The 12795-nt window shown below is 43.7% G+C and overlaps 1 protein-coding gene across 1 annotated transcript in view; it reads right to left on the bottom strand.

Annotated features, from left to right (window-relative positions):
* The window catches only part of HUWE1 (HECT, UBA and WWE domain containing E3 ubiquitin protein ligase 1), a 689948-nt gene that overhangs the window by 545197 nt on the left and 131956 nt on the right, over nucleotides 1-12795 (bottom strand). Inside the window, exons 14-17 of the mRNA XM_053695471.1 lie at nucleotides 3088-3215; nucleotides 2633-2773; nucleotides 2389-2494; nucleotides 321-373 (exon numbers count right to left, since the gene is read on the bottom strand). Coding sequence (XP_053551446.1) covers nucleotides 321-373; nucleotides 2389-2494; nucleotides 2633-2773; nucleotides 3088-3215 — 428 coding nt within the window. The remainder of the gene's footprint in view (nucleotides 1-320; nucleotides 374-2388; nucleotides 2495-2632; nucleotides 2774-3087; nucleotides 3216-12795) is intronic.

Here is a 12795-nt window from a genome sequence, read left to right as displayed (position 1 = left end):
ACAAATGTTAATACACAAGGCATAAGGGATTATCCAGATAAGCCTCTGAACGTACCAGAGCCAACACAAAATAACAGGGTATACTAATATACAGGAAAGTATTAACCCCTAGTCTCCTAGTCACAAAAGTACCTGCATCCTGCTAAAAATATATCCTTCCAAGGATATATTATGTCCCAAATAAAGCTGCAGTATATGTCATAAGTGCACAGTCCCCCTTAAATAGAGAACAAAAGGCACTCACCTGCAATCCAGCCATCCAGCAGTCTGACCGGTATGAGAGGAAGTCACTCCTCACACAGACCTCAATGTAAACCTACCTGGCAGCAGGGCAGCTCACTCGGTTTGAGAGCCATTTTCCCCTCACATGGACCTGTGGAAAAAAAAGAAAGACTGAGTAATCTTACTTAGGCTTTCAAGTTATGGCAGCATTAACTATTTGGGAGGCGCAGTGAGGATTATACCCTACAAGTTCCCAATTGCTTAAAAGTCACCACTGCGCTACTGAAGAGACTGACATGGGCTACGGCAAAACCCCAGGAAAGAGCAGAACAAGGTAGCTCTGCTTCAAAATAATAAACTCTTGATTGAAGAATCTTCTTTTCAAACACCTAAACTTTACTACCTCCTTGCTTTTAACATAGACAAAGAGAATGACTTGGGGTTGTGGGAAGGGAAGTGATATTTAACAGCTTTGCTGTGGTGCTCTTTGCTTCCTGCTGCTGGCCAGGAGTGATATTCCCAAAAGTAATTAATGATGATTTGTGGAATCATCGTGTCATTAGAAAGAAACCCCTAGCTCCGATAACTTTCTAGCGGTCAAGATTGATAGTGGAGTGCTAAGAAAGCCGTAAAGTTTGCCATGAATTTTAAGCAACAGCCTGCAGCTGTTATTAGTGTGATCTACGCATAGCAGAACCAGCTGTCTGAGCAGAGAGGAAAGTACTTGTAATTTCAGCTCCATATCCAGCGGCATTAGATGGCTCTTTGCAAATATTGAAATTCGGTCCCATGCTCAGGTCACACCAATAAATAGCAGCAATTATTTGCACATTTCAAAGACATCAGTAGACAAATCAGAACCTCTGTCCTAATAAAAATTCACAACCCTCGTATGCAACTTTGCAGCCGAGTATGGCCATCTCAATGTAGCCTAGTGTACAAAAAAAAAAAAAAAAAAAGACTGTACAATAAAGAAGACCCATGCTGTCAGTTCCTGTGCAGACTACTGCTGGCTGACATACTTGAGGTTGCTCTGCTTTGTCCCCAGTAGTAGATGGCTAAGCCTCTTAACTAAACATGGAAGTGGATATTTGAGCCAAAATGTTGTAACTTGGGTTCTAGCAGGAAAAGCCTGTGGGCTGTGTAATCCATGAAGGTACTTGGCCCTACACAAATGTCCATTGCACTGTTCTTACCCAAGCTGACTTCTGAGGATACAGAAGAAAAAGTCATCCTGTACTGTAACTAACAGTAGATGATATACTGAGGGAGTACATCATGACCAGACAGGAGGAGGCTAAGTAACTTCCCAGCGACACCCGTGGCAGGATTGACCACAACTCAATAGAGATTTACATTGCACAGCCAGTACTTTGTGACCCTCTCTTTCTGGAACTATCCATTGATGGATTATTTTTTAAGTAAACTTGAAGTAGAAGCAGAGCAACCCTTTCTTCACCTGCCTCCTAGACAAGGCACATAAATATTGGGAGGGTCATGGAAGTAGGAGGGATATTTAAGCCTTTTGGTGTGGAATGTCTGCCTCAATCCTGGTAGCCAGGCGATGCAATTACCACAAAGTAAGTATTTTCGTGGACTATCACCACCCTAGAAATAAATGTGAAATTATGCAATTCAGTTGTGCTTTGGATAGATTATTGATAAAAAACAGAAAAGGTTATAATATTGCATAGGAACAGAAACGTAATATTTCATAAGATCAGAAAAGGTCATAAAATTGCATAATATGACACTGCCCCCACCTGGCAAATATTTGTATATACACATTTGTGTGTGGATACAACCGCAACCGAATGTTTTAGATTAATAGTATGCAGTAAGAAAATATTTGTCCCAATACATAGCAGGGCATGGGGTGACTGTTTAAAAGCCTCTCTTGTACATTAAAAAATCACTGTTTGTTCATTTACAAAAGTAGCATCATTTTACAAGAAAACAATTAGTAAAAATTAGTACCAATTCAAAAATATTTTTTTTTTAAAGTTTTTAAATTTGATACATCTATAGGGATAATTGTAATATATGATTTACTATATAAAAGGATTTTTGCTAAACCTAAACAAAAAAAAAAAACTATTGTCTTAAAAATGTTCTATAAACTTCAGAGCCACATACATAAAATCAAAATTATATTCATATTTTTACCTTCCATGTCTGTTTCCATCTCTTCTCCTTCCTGTGTTGTGTTGGGACGCTGAATTTTTGGTTTGATGACAAATGGGCACTCCTTCCGGCAAAGATCAACTTCATGCTGAACAAAGTAAATAGAAGGAAAAAAAAATCTTACTCTATTCACAAGTTGATGGAAAAAACAAACAAAAAACATAAGAGCAAAACCTGAAGACAAGCATTAATCAACATAACTTTAAAAGTCCTTTATCCTTCTCACCTCCAGCCGATAAATGAAAATGGACAAGCCGCCATGAGATTGAAAGGCTGCCATATCCAGGTTTGTGATCAGATCAACGACCCTCACAGCTCGCGTCACAAAAGTGATCTGGTCCTGCTCGTCTCCAAGAAACTTGATCACCTGGTAAACGAGATGACAGAAGACTATAGTTATAATGTACAATATCTGTACATAGTGTGCTGTAATATTAGCTGCAGAAAATTAACAAGTCCTCTAGACCAGGGTTCTTCTGTCTGAAAGTGGGAGCGAGCTACATTGAGTGTAATGGCACGATCGGGCTGGGCTGTGACTAGACAGCTGCCCAGATGCGCTCAGAGGGAAAACCAGACCCGCTCAGTAGAGCACAGAGGGCGGGTCTGAAAAACATTTTTTAATAAAAACTCAAGCGGCAATATTATGTTACATAAAGCCAGCACTAAAGATGTTAAAAGTACCTTTAAAAGTGCTTCCATCATTCCACATGAAACCAGAGCCTCCCCACCAGCATCATAACTTGCAAGGTGATATAAGAAAGAGAAGAGGGCTGTGGCAAACTGGTGAGGGTACGGATCCATGGTGGGGTCTAAGGAAGAAATGTGCATATAAAAAAAAAGGTAGAACATTCAGCAATTAGTTATCACACTTCAAAGCAGGTTACTTAAGATAAAGACCAGATACAGTCTGGATAACAAAAAAGCAGCCATCTGTTTTTTATAACCAATTTGTTAACACAAGCACACATTTAACCATAAATGAGAGAACTCAAAACATAGGAAGCAAAAACAGAATTTATGCTTACCTGATAAATTACTTTCTCCAACGGTGTGTCAGGTCCACGGCGTCATCCATTACTTGTGGGATATTCTACTCCCCTACAGGGAATGGCAAGGAGAGCACACAGCAAGAGCTGTCCATATAGCTCCCCCTCTGGCTCCGCCCCCCAGTCATTCGACCGACGGTTAGGAGAAAAAGGAGAAACTATAGGGTGCCGTGGTGACTGTAGTGTATAAAGAAAAAAATAAATTTTTCAAACCTGATTAAAAAACCAGGGCGGGCCGTGGACCGGACACACCGTTGGAGAAAGTAATTTATCAGGTAAGCATAAATTCTGTTTTCTCCAACATTGGTGTGTCCGGTCCACGGCGTCATCCATTACTTGTGGGAACCAATACCAAAGCTTTAAGACACGGATGAAGGGAGGGAGCAAATCAGGATACCTAAACAGAAGGCACCACGGCTTGCAAAACCTTTCTCCCAAAAATAGCCTCCGAAGAAGCAAAAGTATAAAATTTGTAGAATTTGGCAAGTGTGCAGGGAAGACCAAGTCGCTGCCTTACATATCTGATCAACAGAAGCCTCGTTCTTGAAGGCCCATGTGGAAGCCACAGCCCAAGTAGAGTGAGCTGTGATTCGTTCAGGAGGCTGCTGTCCGGCAGTCTCATAAGCCAATCGGATGATGCTTTTCAGCCAGAAAGAGAGGTAGCAGTAGCTTTTTGTCCTCTCCTCTTACCAGAATAAACGACAAAGAAGAAGCTTGTCTGAAATCCTTTGTTGCTTCTAAATAGAACTTTAAAGCACGGACTACATCTAAATTGTGTAACAAACGTTCCTTCTTTGAAACTGGATTCGGACGCAAAGAAGGAACAACTATTTCCTGGTTAATATTCTTGTTGGAAACAACTTTTGGAAGAAAACCAGGCTTGGTACGCAAAACAACCTTATCTGAATGGAAAACCAGATAGGGTGGATTACACTGCAAAGCAGATAATTCAGAAACTCTTCTAGCAGAAGAAATAGCAACCAAAAACAGAACTTTCCAAGATAGTAACTTGATATCTATGGAATGTAAGGGTTCAAACGGAACCCCTTGAAGAACTGAAAGAACTAAATTTAGACTCTAAGGAGGAGTCAAGGGTCTGTAAACAGGCTTGATTCTGACCAAAGCCTGTACAAAAGCTTGTACATCTGGCACAGCTGCCAGTCGTTTGTGTAACAAGACAGATAGAGCAGAAATCTGTCCTTTTAAAGAACTCGCTGACAATCCCTTATCCAAACCTTCTTGAGAAAGGAGAGGATCTTAGGAATTTTAATCTTACTCCAGGAGAATCCTTTGGATTCACACCAACAGATATATCTTTTCCATATTTTATGGTAAATCTTTCTAGTCACAGGTTTTCTGGCTTGGACCAGAGTATCTATCACTGAATCTGAAAACCCACGCTTGGATAAAATCAAACGTTCAATTTCCAAGCAGTCAGCTGCAGAGAAACTAGATTTGGATGTTCGAATGGACCTTGTACTAGAAGATCCTGTCTCAAAGGTAGCTTCCATGGTGGAGCCGATGACATTCACCAGGTCTGCATTCCAAGTCCTGCGTGGCCACGCAGCAGCTATCAGAATCACCGAGGTCTTCTCCTGTTTGATCCTGGCTACAAGCCTGGGAAGGAGAGGGAACGGTGGAAACGCATAAGCTAGGTTGAATGACCAAGGCGCCACTAATGCATCCACTAGAGTCGCCTTGGGATCCCTGGATCTGGACCCGTAGCAAGGAACCTTGAAGTTCTGACGGGACGCCATCAGATCCATGTCTGAAATGCCCCATATTGAGTCAACTGGGCAAACACCTCCGGGTGGAGTTCCCACTCCCCGGATGGAAAGTCTGACGATTCAGATAATCCGCCTCCCAGTTGTCTACTCCTGGGATGTGGATTGCAGATAGGTGGCAGGAGTGATCCTGCGCCCATTTGATGATTTTGGATACCTCTCTCATCGCCAAGGAACTCCTTGTTCCCCCCTGATGGTTGATGCAAGCTACAGTCATGTTGTCTGACTGGAATCTTATGAATCCGGCTTTCGCTAGATGAGGCCAAGCCCGGAGAGCATTGAATATCGCTCTCAGTTCCAGGATGTTGATCGGGAGAAGAGACTCTTTCCGAGACCCTAAACCCTGAGCTTTCAGGGAATCCCAGACCGCGCCCCAGCCTAATAGACTGGCGTCGGTCGTGACAATTACCCACTCTGGTCTGTTAGAATCTTTGGAGACAAGTCTGTATAGTCCCCATTCCACTGCTTGAGCATGCACAGTTGTAATGGTCTTAGTTCCTTTTGCTCAAATTCATCTATGTCCATTGCTGCAACCATCAACCCTACTACTTCCATGCACTGAGCTATGGAAGGCTGCAGAATAGAGAGAAGAACTTGACAAGCGTTTAGAAGCTTTGACTTTCTGACCTCTGTCAAGAAGATCTTCATTTCTAAAGAATCTATTATTGTTACCAAAAAGGGAACTCTTGTCGATGGAGACAGGGAACTCTTTTCTACGTTCACCTTCCACCCGTGAGATCTGAGAAAGGCTAGAACAATGTCTGTATGAGCCTTTGCCTTGAAAAGAGACGCTTGAATTAGAATGTCGTCCAGATAAGGTGCCACTGCAATGCCCCTTGGTCTTAGAACCGCTAGAAGGGACCCGAGCACCTTTGTGAAAATTCTGGGAGCAGTGGCTAGTCCGAATGGGAGAGCCACGAACTGATAATGTTTGTCCAGAAAGGCGAACCTTAGGAACTGATGATGATCTTTGTGGATAGGAATATGTAGATACGCATCCTTTAAATCCACGGTAGTCATATATTGACCCTCCTGGATTGTAGGTAAAATTGTTCGAATGGTTTTCTAAATTTGTTTAGAATTTTTAAATCCAGAATTGTTCTGTAAGTTCCTTATTTTTTGGGAACTACAAATAGATTTGAGTAAAACCCCTGACCTTGTTCCACAGTTGGAACTGGGTGTATCCCCCCCATCTTTAACAGGTCTTCTACACAATGTAAGAATGCCTATCTATTTGGTTTGAAGATAAGTGAGACATGTGGAACCTTCCCCTTGGGGGTAGTTCCTTGAATTCTAGAAGATAACCCTGAGAGACTATTTCTAGTGCCCAGGGATCCTGAACATCTCTTGCCCAAGCCTGAGCAAAGAGAGAGAGTCTGCCCCCTACTAGATCCGGTCCCGGATCGGGGGCTACCCCTTCATGCTGTTTTGGTAGCAGCAGGCTTCTTGGCCCATTTACCCTTGTTCCAGCCTTGCATTGGTTTCCAAGCTGGTTTAGTCTGGGAAGCGTTACCCTCTTGTCTAGAGGCTGCAGAGTTGGAATCTGGTCCGTTCCTGAAATTGCGAAAGGAACGAAAATTGGACTTATTCTTAGCCTTGAAAGGCCTATCTTGTGGGAGGGTATGGCCCTTTCCCCCAGTGATGTCTGAAATAATTTCTTTCAATTCTGGCCCAAAAAGGGTCTTACCTTTGAAAGGGATATTAAGCAATTTTGTCTTGGAAGATACATCCGCCGACCAAGACTTTAGCCAGAGCGCTCTGCGCGCCACAATTGCAAACCCTGAATTTTTCGCCACTAATCTCGCTAACTGCAAAGCGGCGTCTAAAATAAAGGAATTAGCTAACTTAAGTGCGTGAATTCTGTCCATGACCTCCTCATACGTAGCCTCCCTACTGAGCGACTTTTCCAGTTCCTCAAACCAGAACCACGCCGCTGTAGTGACAGGATTAATACACGAAATAGGTTGAAGGAGGTAACCTTGCTGTACAAAAATCTTTTTAAGCAAACCCTCCAATTTTTTATCCATAGGATCTTTGAAAGCACAATTGTCCTCAATGGGAATGGTCGTGCGTTTGGCTAGTGTAGAAACCGCCCCGTCGACCTTAGGAACTGTTTGCCATGTGTCCTTCCTGGGGTCGACCATAGGGAACAATTTCTTAAATATAGGAGGGGGGACAAAAGGTATGCCTGGCTTCTCCCACTCCTTATTCACTATGTCCGCCACCCTTTTAGGTATCGGAAAGGCATCAGGGTGCACCGGGACCTCTAGGAACTTGTCCATCTTGCACAATTTTTCTGGGATGACCAGATTGTCACAATCATCCAGAGTAGATAGCACCTCCTTAAGTAATGCGCGGAGATGCTCTAATTTAAATGTCACAACATCAGGTTCTGCCTGCTGAGAAATTTTTCCTGTATCAGAAATTTCTCCATCTGACAAACCCTCCCTCACTGCCACTTCAGACTGGTGTGAGGGTATGACAGAAAAATTATCATCAGCGCCCTCCTGCTCTACAGTGTTTAAAACGGAGCAATCGCGCTCTCTCTGAAATGCTGGCATTTTGGATAAAATATTAGCTATGGATTTATCCATTACTGCCGTCAATTGTTGCATAGTAACAAGCATTGGCGCGCTAGTAGTACTAGGGGTCGCCTGCGCGGGCATAACTGGTATAGACACAGAAGGAGAAGATGTAGAACTATCCCTACTTCCTTCATCTGAGGAATCATCCTGGGCAACCTTACTATTTGTGACAGTACTGTCCTTACTGTGTTTGGACGCCATGGCACAATTATCACATATATTTGAAGGGGGAACCACATTGGCTACCATACATACAGAACATGATCTATCTGAAGGTACAGACATGTTAAACAGGCTTAAACTGGTTAATAAAGCACAAAAACCGTTTTAAAACAAAACCGTTACTGTCTCTTTAAATGTTAAACAGGGCACACTTTATTACTGAATATGTGAAAGACTATGAAGGAATTATCCAATCTTTACCAAATTTTCACCACAGTGTCTTAATGCATTCAAAGTATTGCACCCCAATTTTCAAGCTGTTAACCCTTAAAATGTGGAAACCGGAGCCGTTTGCAATTTTAACCCCACTACAGTCCCAGCCACAGCCTTTGTTGCGACTTCACCTATCCCAGGGGGGTATACGATACCAATTCAAGCCTTCTAGGAACGTTTTCAGTGGATACCAGACCCTCACACATGCAGCTGCATGCACTGCACTCAAAAGAAACTGCGCAATAATGGCGCGAAAATGAGGCTATGCCTACTACAGTGAAAGGCCCTTCCTGACTGGGAAGGTGTCTTAACTAGTGCCTGGTGATAAAAACGTTCCCCAAACAATAAAAGTGTGAAAACTACTTCAAACTTTAAAAAAACAACTTAAACAATCGATTTAGCCCTTAAGAGTGTCCACCAGTTAATAGCCCATAATAAGCCCTTTATTCTTTCTGAGTCTAAGAAAACATAATTTATGCTTACCTGATAAATTCCTTTCTCCTGTAGTGTAGTCAGTCCACGGGTCATCCATTACTTATGGAATATTTCTCTTCCTAACAGGAAACTGCAAGAGAATTACCCAGCAGAGCTTGCTATATAGCTCCTCCCCTCACCTGTCATACTCAGTCATTCGACCAAGCATACGAGAAAGGAGGAACCATAGGGTACAGTGGTGACTGGAGTTTAATTAAAATTTAGACCTGCCGTAAAAACAGGGCGGGCCGTGGACTGACTACACTACAGGAGAAAGGAATTTATCAGGTAAGCATAAATTATGTTTTCTCCTGTTAAGTGTAATCAGTCCACGGGTCATCCATTACTTATGGAATACCAATACCAAAGCTAAAGTACACGGATGAAGGGAGGGACAAGGCAGGAACATTAAACAGAAGGAACCACTGCCTGAAGTACCTTTCTCCCAAACACAGCCTCCGAGGAAGCAAAAGTGTCAAATTTGTAAAATTTTGAAAAAGTGTGAAGCGAAGACCAAGTCGCAGCCTTGCAAATCTGTTCAACAGAGGCCTCATTTTTAAGGCCCAGGTGGAAGCCACAGCTCTAGTAGAATGATTTGTAATCCTTTCAGGGGGCTGCTGTCCAGCAGTCTCATAGGCTAATCGTATTATGCTACGAAGCCAAAAAGAGAGAGAGGTAGCCGAAGCCTTTTGACCTCTCCTCTGTCCAGAGTAAACGACAAACAGGGAAGAAGTTTGACGAAAATCCTTAGTTGCCTGCAAATAGAATTTCAGGGCACGGACTACGTCCAGATTATGCAAAAGTCGTTCCTTCTTTGAAGAAGGGTTAGGACACAGAGATGGAACAACAATCTCTTGATTGATATTCTTGTTAGTAACTACCTTAGGTAAGAACCCAGGTTTAGTACGCAGAACTACCTTGTCTGAATGGAAAATCAGATAAGGAGAATCACAATGTAAGGCAGATAACTCAGAGACTCTCCGAGCCGAGGAAATAGCCATCAAAAACAGAACTTTCCAAGATAACAACTTGATATCAATGGAATGAAGGGGTTCAAATGGAACGCCTTGAAGAACATTAAGAACTAAGTTTAAGCTCCACGGCGGAGCAACAGACTTAAACACAGGCTTAATCCTAGTTAAAGCCTGACAGAAAGCCTGAACGTCTGGAACTTCAGCCAGACGTTTGTGTAGAAGAATAGACAGAGCAGAAATCTGTCCCTTTAACGAACTAGCAGATAAGCCCTTTTCTAAACCCTCTTGTAGAAAGGACAATATCCTAGGAATCCTAACCTTACTCCATGAGTAACACTTGGATTCGCACCAATGTAAATATTTACGCCATATTTTATGGTAAATTTTTCTGGTAACAGGCTTCCTAGCCTGTATTAAGGTATCAATAACCGACTCCGAGAAACCACGCTTTGATAGAATCAAGCGTTCAATCTCCATGCAGTCAGCCTCAGAGAAATTAGATTTGGATGTTTGAAAGGACCCTGAATTAGAAGGTCCTGTCTCAGAGGCAGAGACCACGGTGGACAGGACGACATGTCCACTAGGTCTGCATACCAGGTCCTGCGTGGCCACGCAGGCACTATCAGAATCACCGAAGCTCTCTCCTGTTTGATCTTGGCAATCAAACGAGGAAGCATTGGGAATGGTGGAAACACATAAGCCATGTTGAAGACCCAAGGGGCTGTCAGAGCATCTATCAGCACCGCTCCCGGGTCCCTGGACCTGGATCCGTAACAAGGAAGCTTGGTGTTCTGACGAGACGCCATGAGATCCAGATCTGGTTTTCCCCAACGACGAACCAGTTGAGCAAAGACCTCCGGATGAAGTTCCCACTCTCCCGGATGAAAAGTCTGGCGACTTAGAAAATCCGCCTCCCAGTTCTCCACGCCTGGGATGTAGATCGCTGACAGGTGGCAAGAGTGAGACTCTGCCCAGCGAATTATCTTTGAGACTTCCAACATCGCTAGGGAACTTCTGGTTCCCCCTTGATGGTTGATATAAGCCACAGTCGTGATGTTGTCCGACTGAAATCTGATGAACCTCAGAGTTGCTGAGGCCAAGCTAGGAGAGCATTGAATATTGCTCTTAACTCCAGAATATTTATTGGGAGGAGTTTCTCCTCCTGAGTCCATAATCCCTGAGCTTTCAGGGAATTCCAGACTGCTCCCCAGCCTAGAAGGCTGGCGTCTGTTGTTACAATCGTCCAATCTGGCCTGCGAAAGGTCATCCCCTTGGACAGATGTGGCCGAGAGAGCCACCATAGAAGAGAATCTCTGGTCTCTTGATCCAGATTTAGTAGGGGGGACAAATCTGAGTAATCCCCGTTCCACTGACTTAGCATGCACAATTGCAGTGGTCTGAGATGCAGGCGCGCAAATGGTACTATGTCCATTGCCGCTACCATTAAGCCGATTACTTCCATGCACTGAGCTACTGACGGGTGTGGAATGGAGTGAAGGACACGGCAAGCATTTAGAAGTTTTAATAACCTGGCCTCCGTCAGGTAAATTTTCATCTCTACAGAATCTATAAGAGTCCCTAGAAAGGGAACTCTTGTAAGTGGTAATAGAGAACTCTTTTCCACGTTCACCTTCCACCCATGCGACCTCAGAAATGCCAGAACTATCTCTGTATGAGACTTGGCAGTTTGAAAACTTGACGCTTGTATCAGAATGTCGTCTAGGTACGGAGTCACCGCTATGCCTCGCGGTCTTAGTACCGCCAGAAGTGATCCTAGAACTTTTGTAAAGATTCTTGGGGCCGTAGCTAATCCGAAGGGAAGAGCTACAAACTGGTAATGCCTGTCTAGGAAGGCAAATCTCAAATACCGGTAATGGTCCTTGTGAATCGGTATGTGAAGGTAGGCATCCTTTAAGTCCACCGTGGTGATGTACTGACCCTCTTGGATCATGGGAAGGATGGTTCGAATAGTCTCCATTTTGAATGATGGAACTCTTAGAAATTTGTTTAGGATTTTTAAGTCCAAGATGGGTCTGAAGGCTCCCTCTTTTTTGGGAACCACAAATAGATTTGAATAGAATCCCTGCCCGTGTTCCGTCCGCGGAACTGGGTGGATTACCCCCATTAGTAAGAGGTCTTGTACACAGCGTAGAAACGCCTCTTTCTTTGTTTGGTTTGCTGATAACCTTGAAAGATGAAATCTCCCCCGTGGAGGAGAAGTCTTGAAGTCCAGGAGGTATCCCTGGGATATGATCTCCAACGCCCAGGGATCCTGGACATCTCTTGCCCAAGCCTGGGCGAAGAGAGAAAGTCTGCCCCCCACTAGATCCGTTTCCGGATAGGGGGCCCTCTCTTCATGCTGTCTTGGGGGCAGCAGCAGGTTTCTTGGCCTGCTTGCCCCTGTTCCAGGACTGGTTAACTTTCCAGCCCTGCCTGTAACGAGCCACAGCTCCTTCCTGTTTTGGAGCGGAGGAAGTTAATGCTGCTCCTGCCTTGAAGTTACGAAAGGCACGAAAATTAGACTGTTTGGCCTTTGATTTGGCCCTGTCCTGAGGTAGAGCATGGCCCTTACCTCCCGTAATGTCAGCAATAATTTCTTTCAAGCCGGGCCCGAATAAGGTCTGCCATTTGAAAGGAATATTAAGCAATTTAGATTTAGAAGTCACGTCAGCTGACCAGGATTTAAGCCATAGCGCTCTGCGCGCTTGGATGGCGAATCCGGAGTTCTTAGCCGTAAGTTTGGTTAAATGCACAACGGCATCAGAAACAAATGCGTTAGCTAGCTTAAGAGTTTTAAGCTTGTTCATTATTTCATCCAATGGAGCTGAGCGAATGGCCTCTTCCAGAGACTCAAACCAGAATGCTGCCGCAGCAGTGACAGGCGCAATGCATGCAAGGGGCTGTAAAATAAAACCTTGTTGAACAAACATTTTCTTAAGGTAACCCTCTAATTTTTTATCCATTGGATCTGAAAAGGCACAACTATCCTCCACCGGGATAGTGGTACGCTTAGCTAAAGTAGAAACTGCTCCCTCCACCTTAGGGACCATCTGCCATAAGTCTCGTGTGGTGGCGTCAATAGGAAACATTT

Source organism: Bombina bombina, chromosome 12 (genome assembly GCF_027579735.1).
Source record: "Bombina bombina isolate aBomBom1 chromosome 12, aBomBom1.pri, whole genome shotgun sequence".
Lineage (NCBI taxonomy): Eukaryota > Metazoa > Chordata > Amphibia > Anura > Bombinatoridae > Bombina > Bombina bombina.
This window is presented reverse-complemented; position numbering and strand designations above follow the sequence as displayed.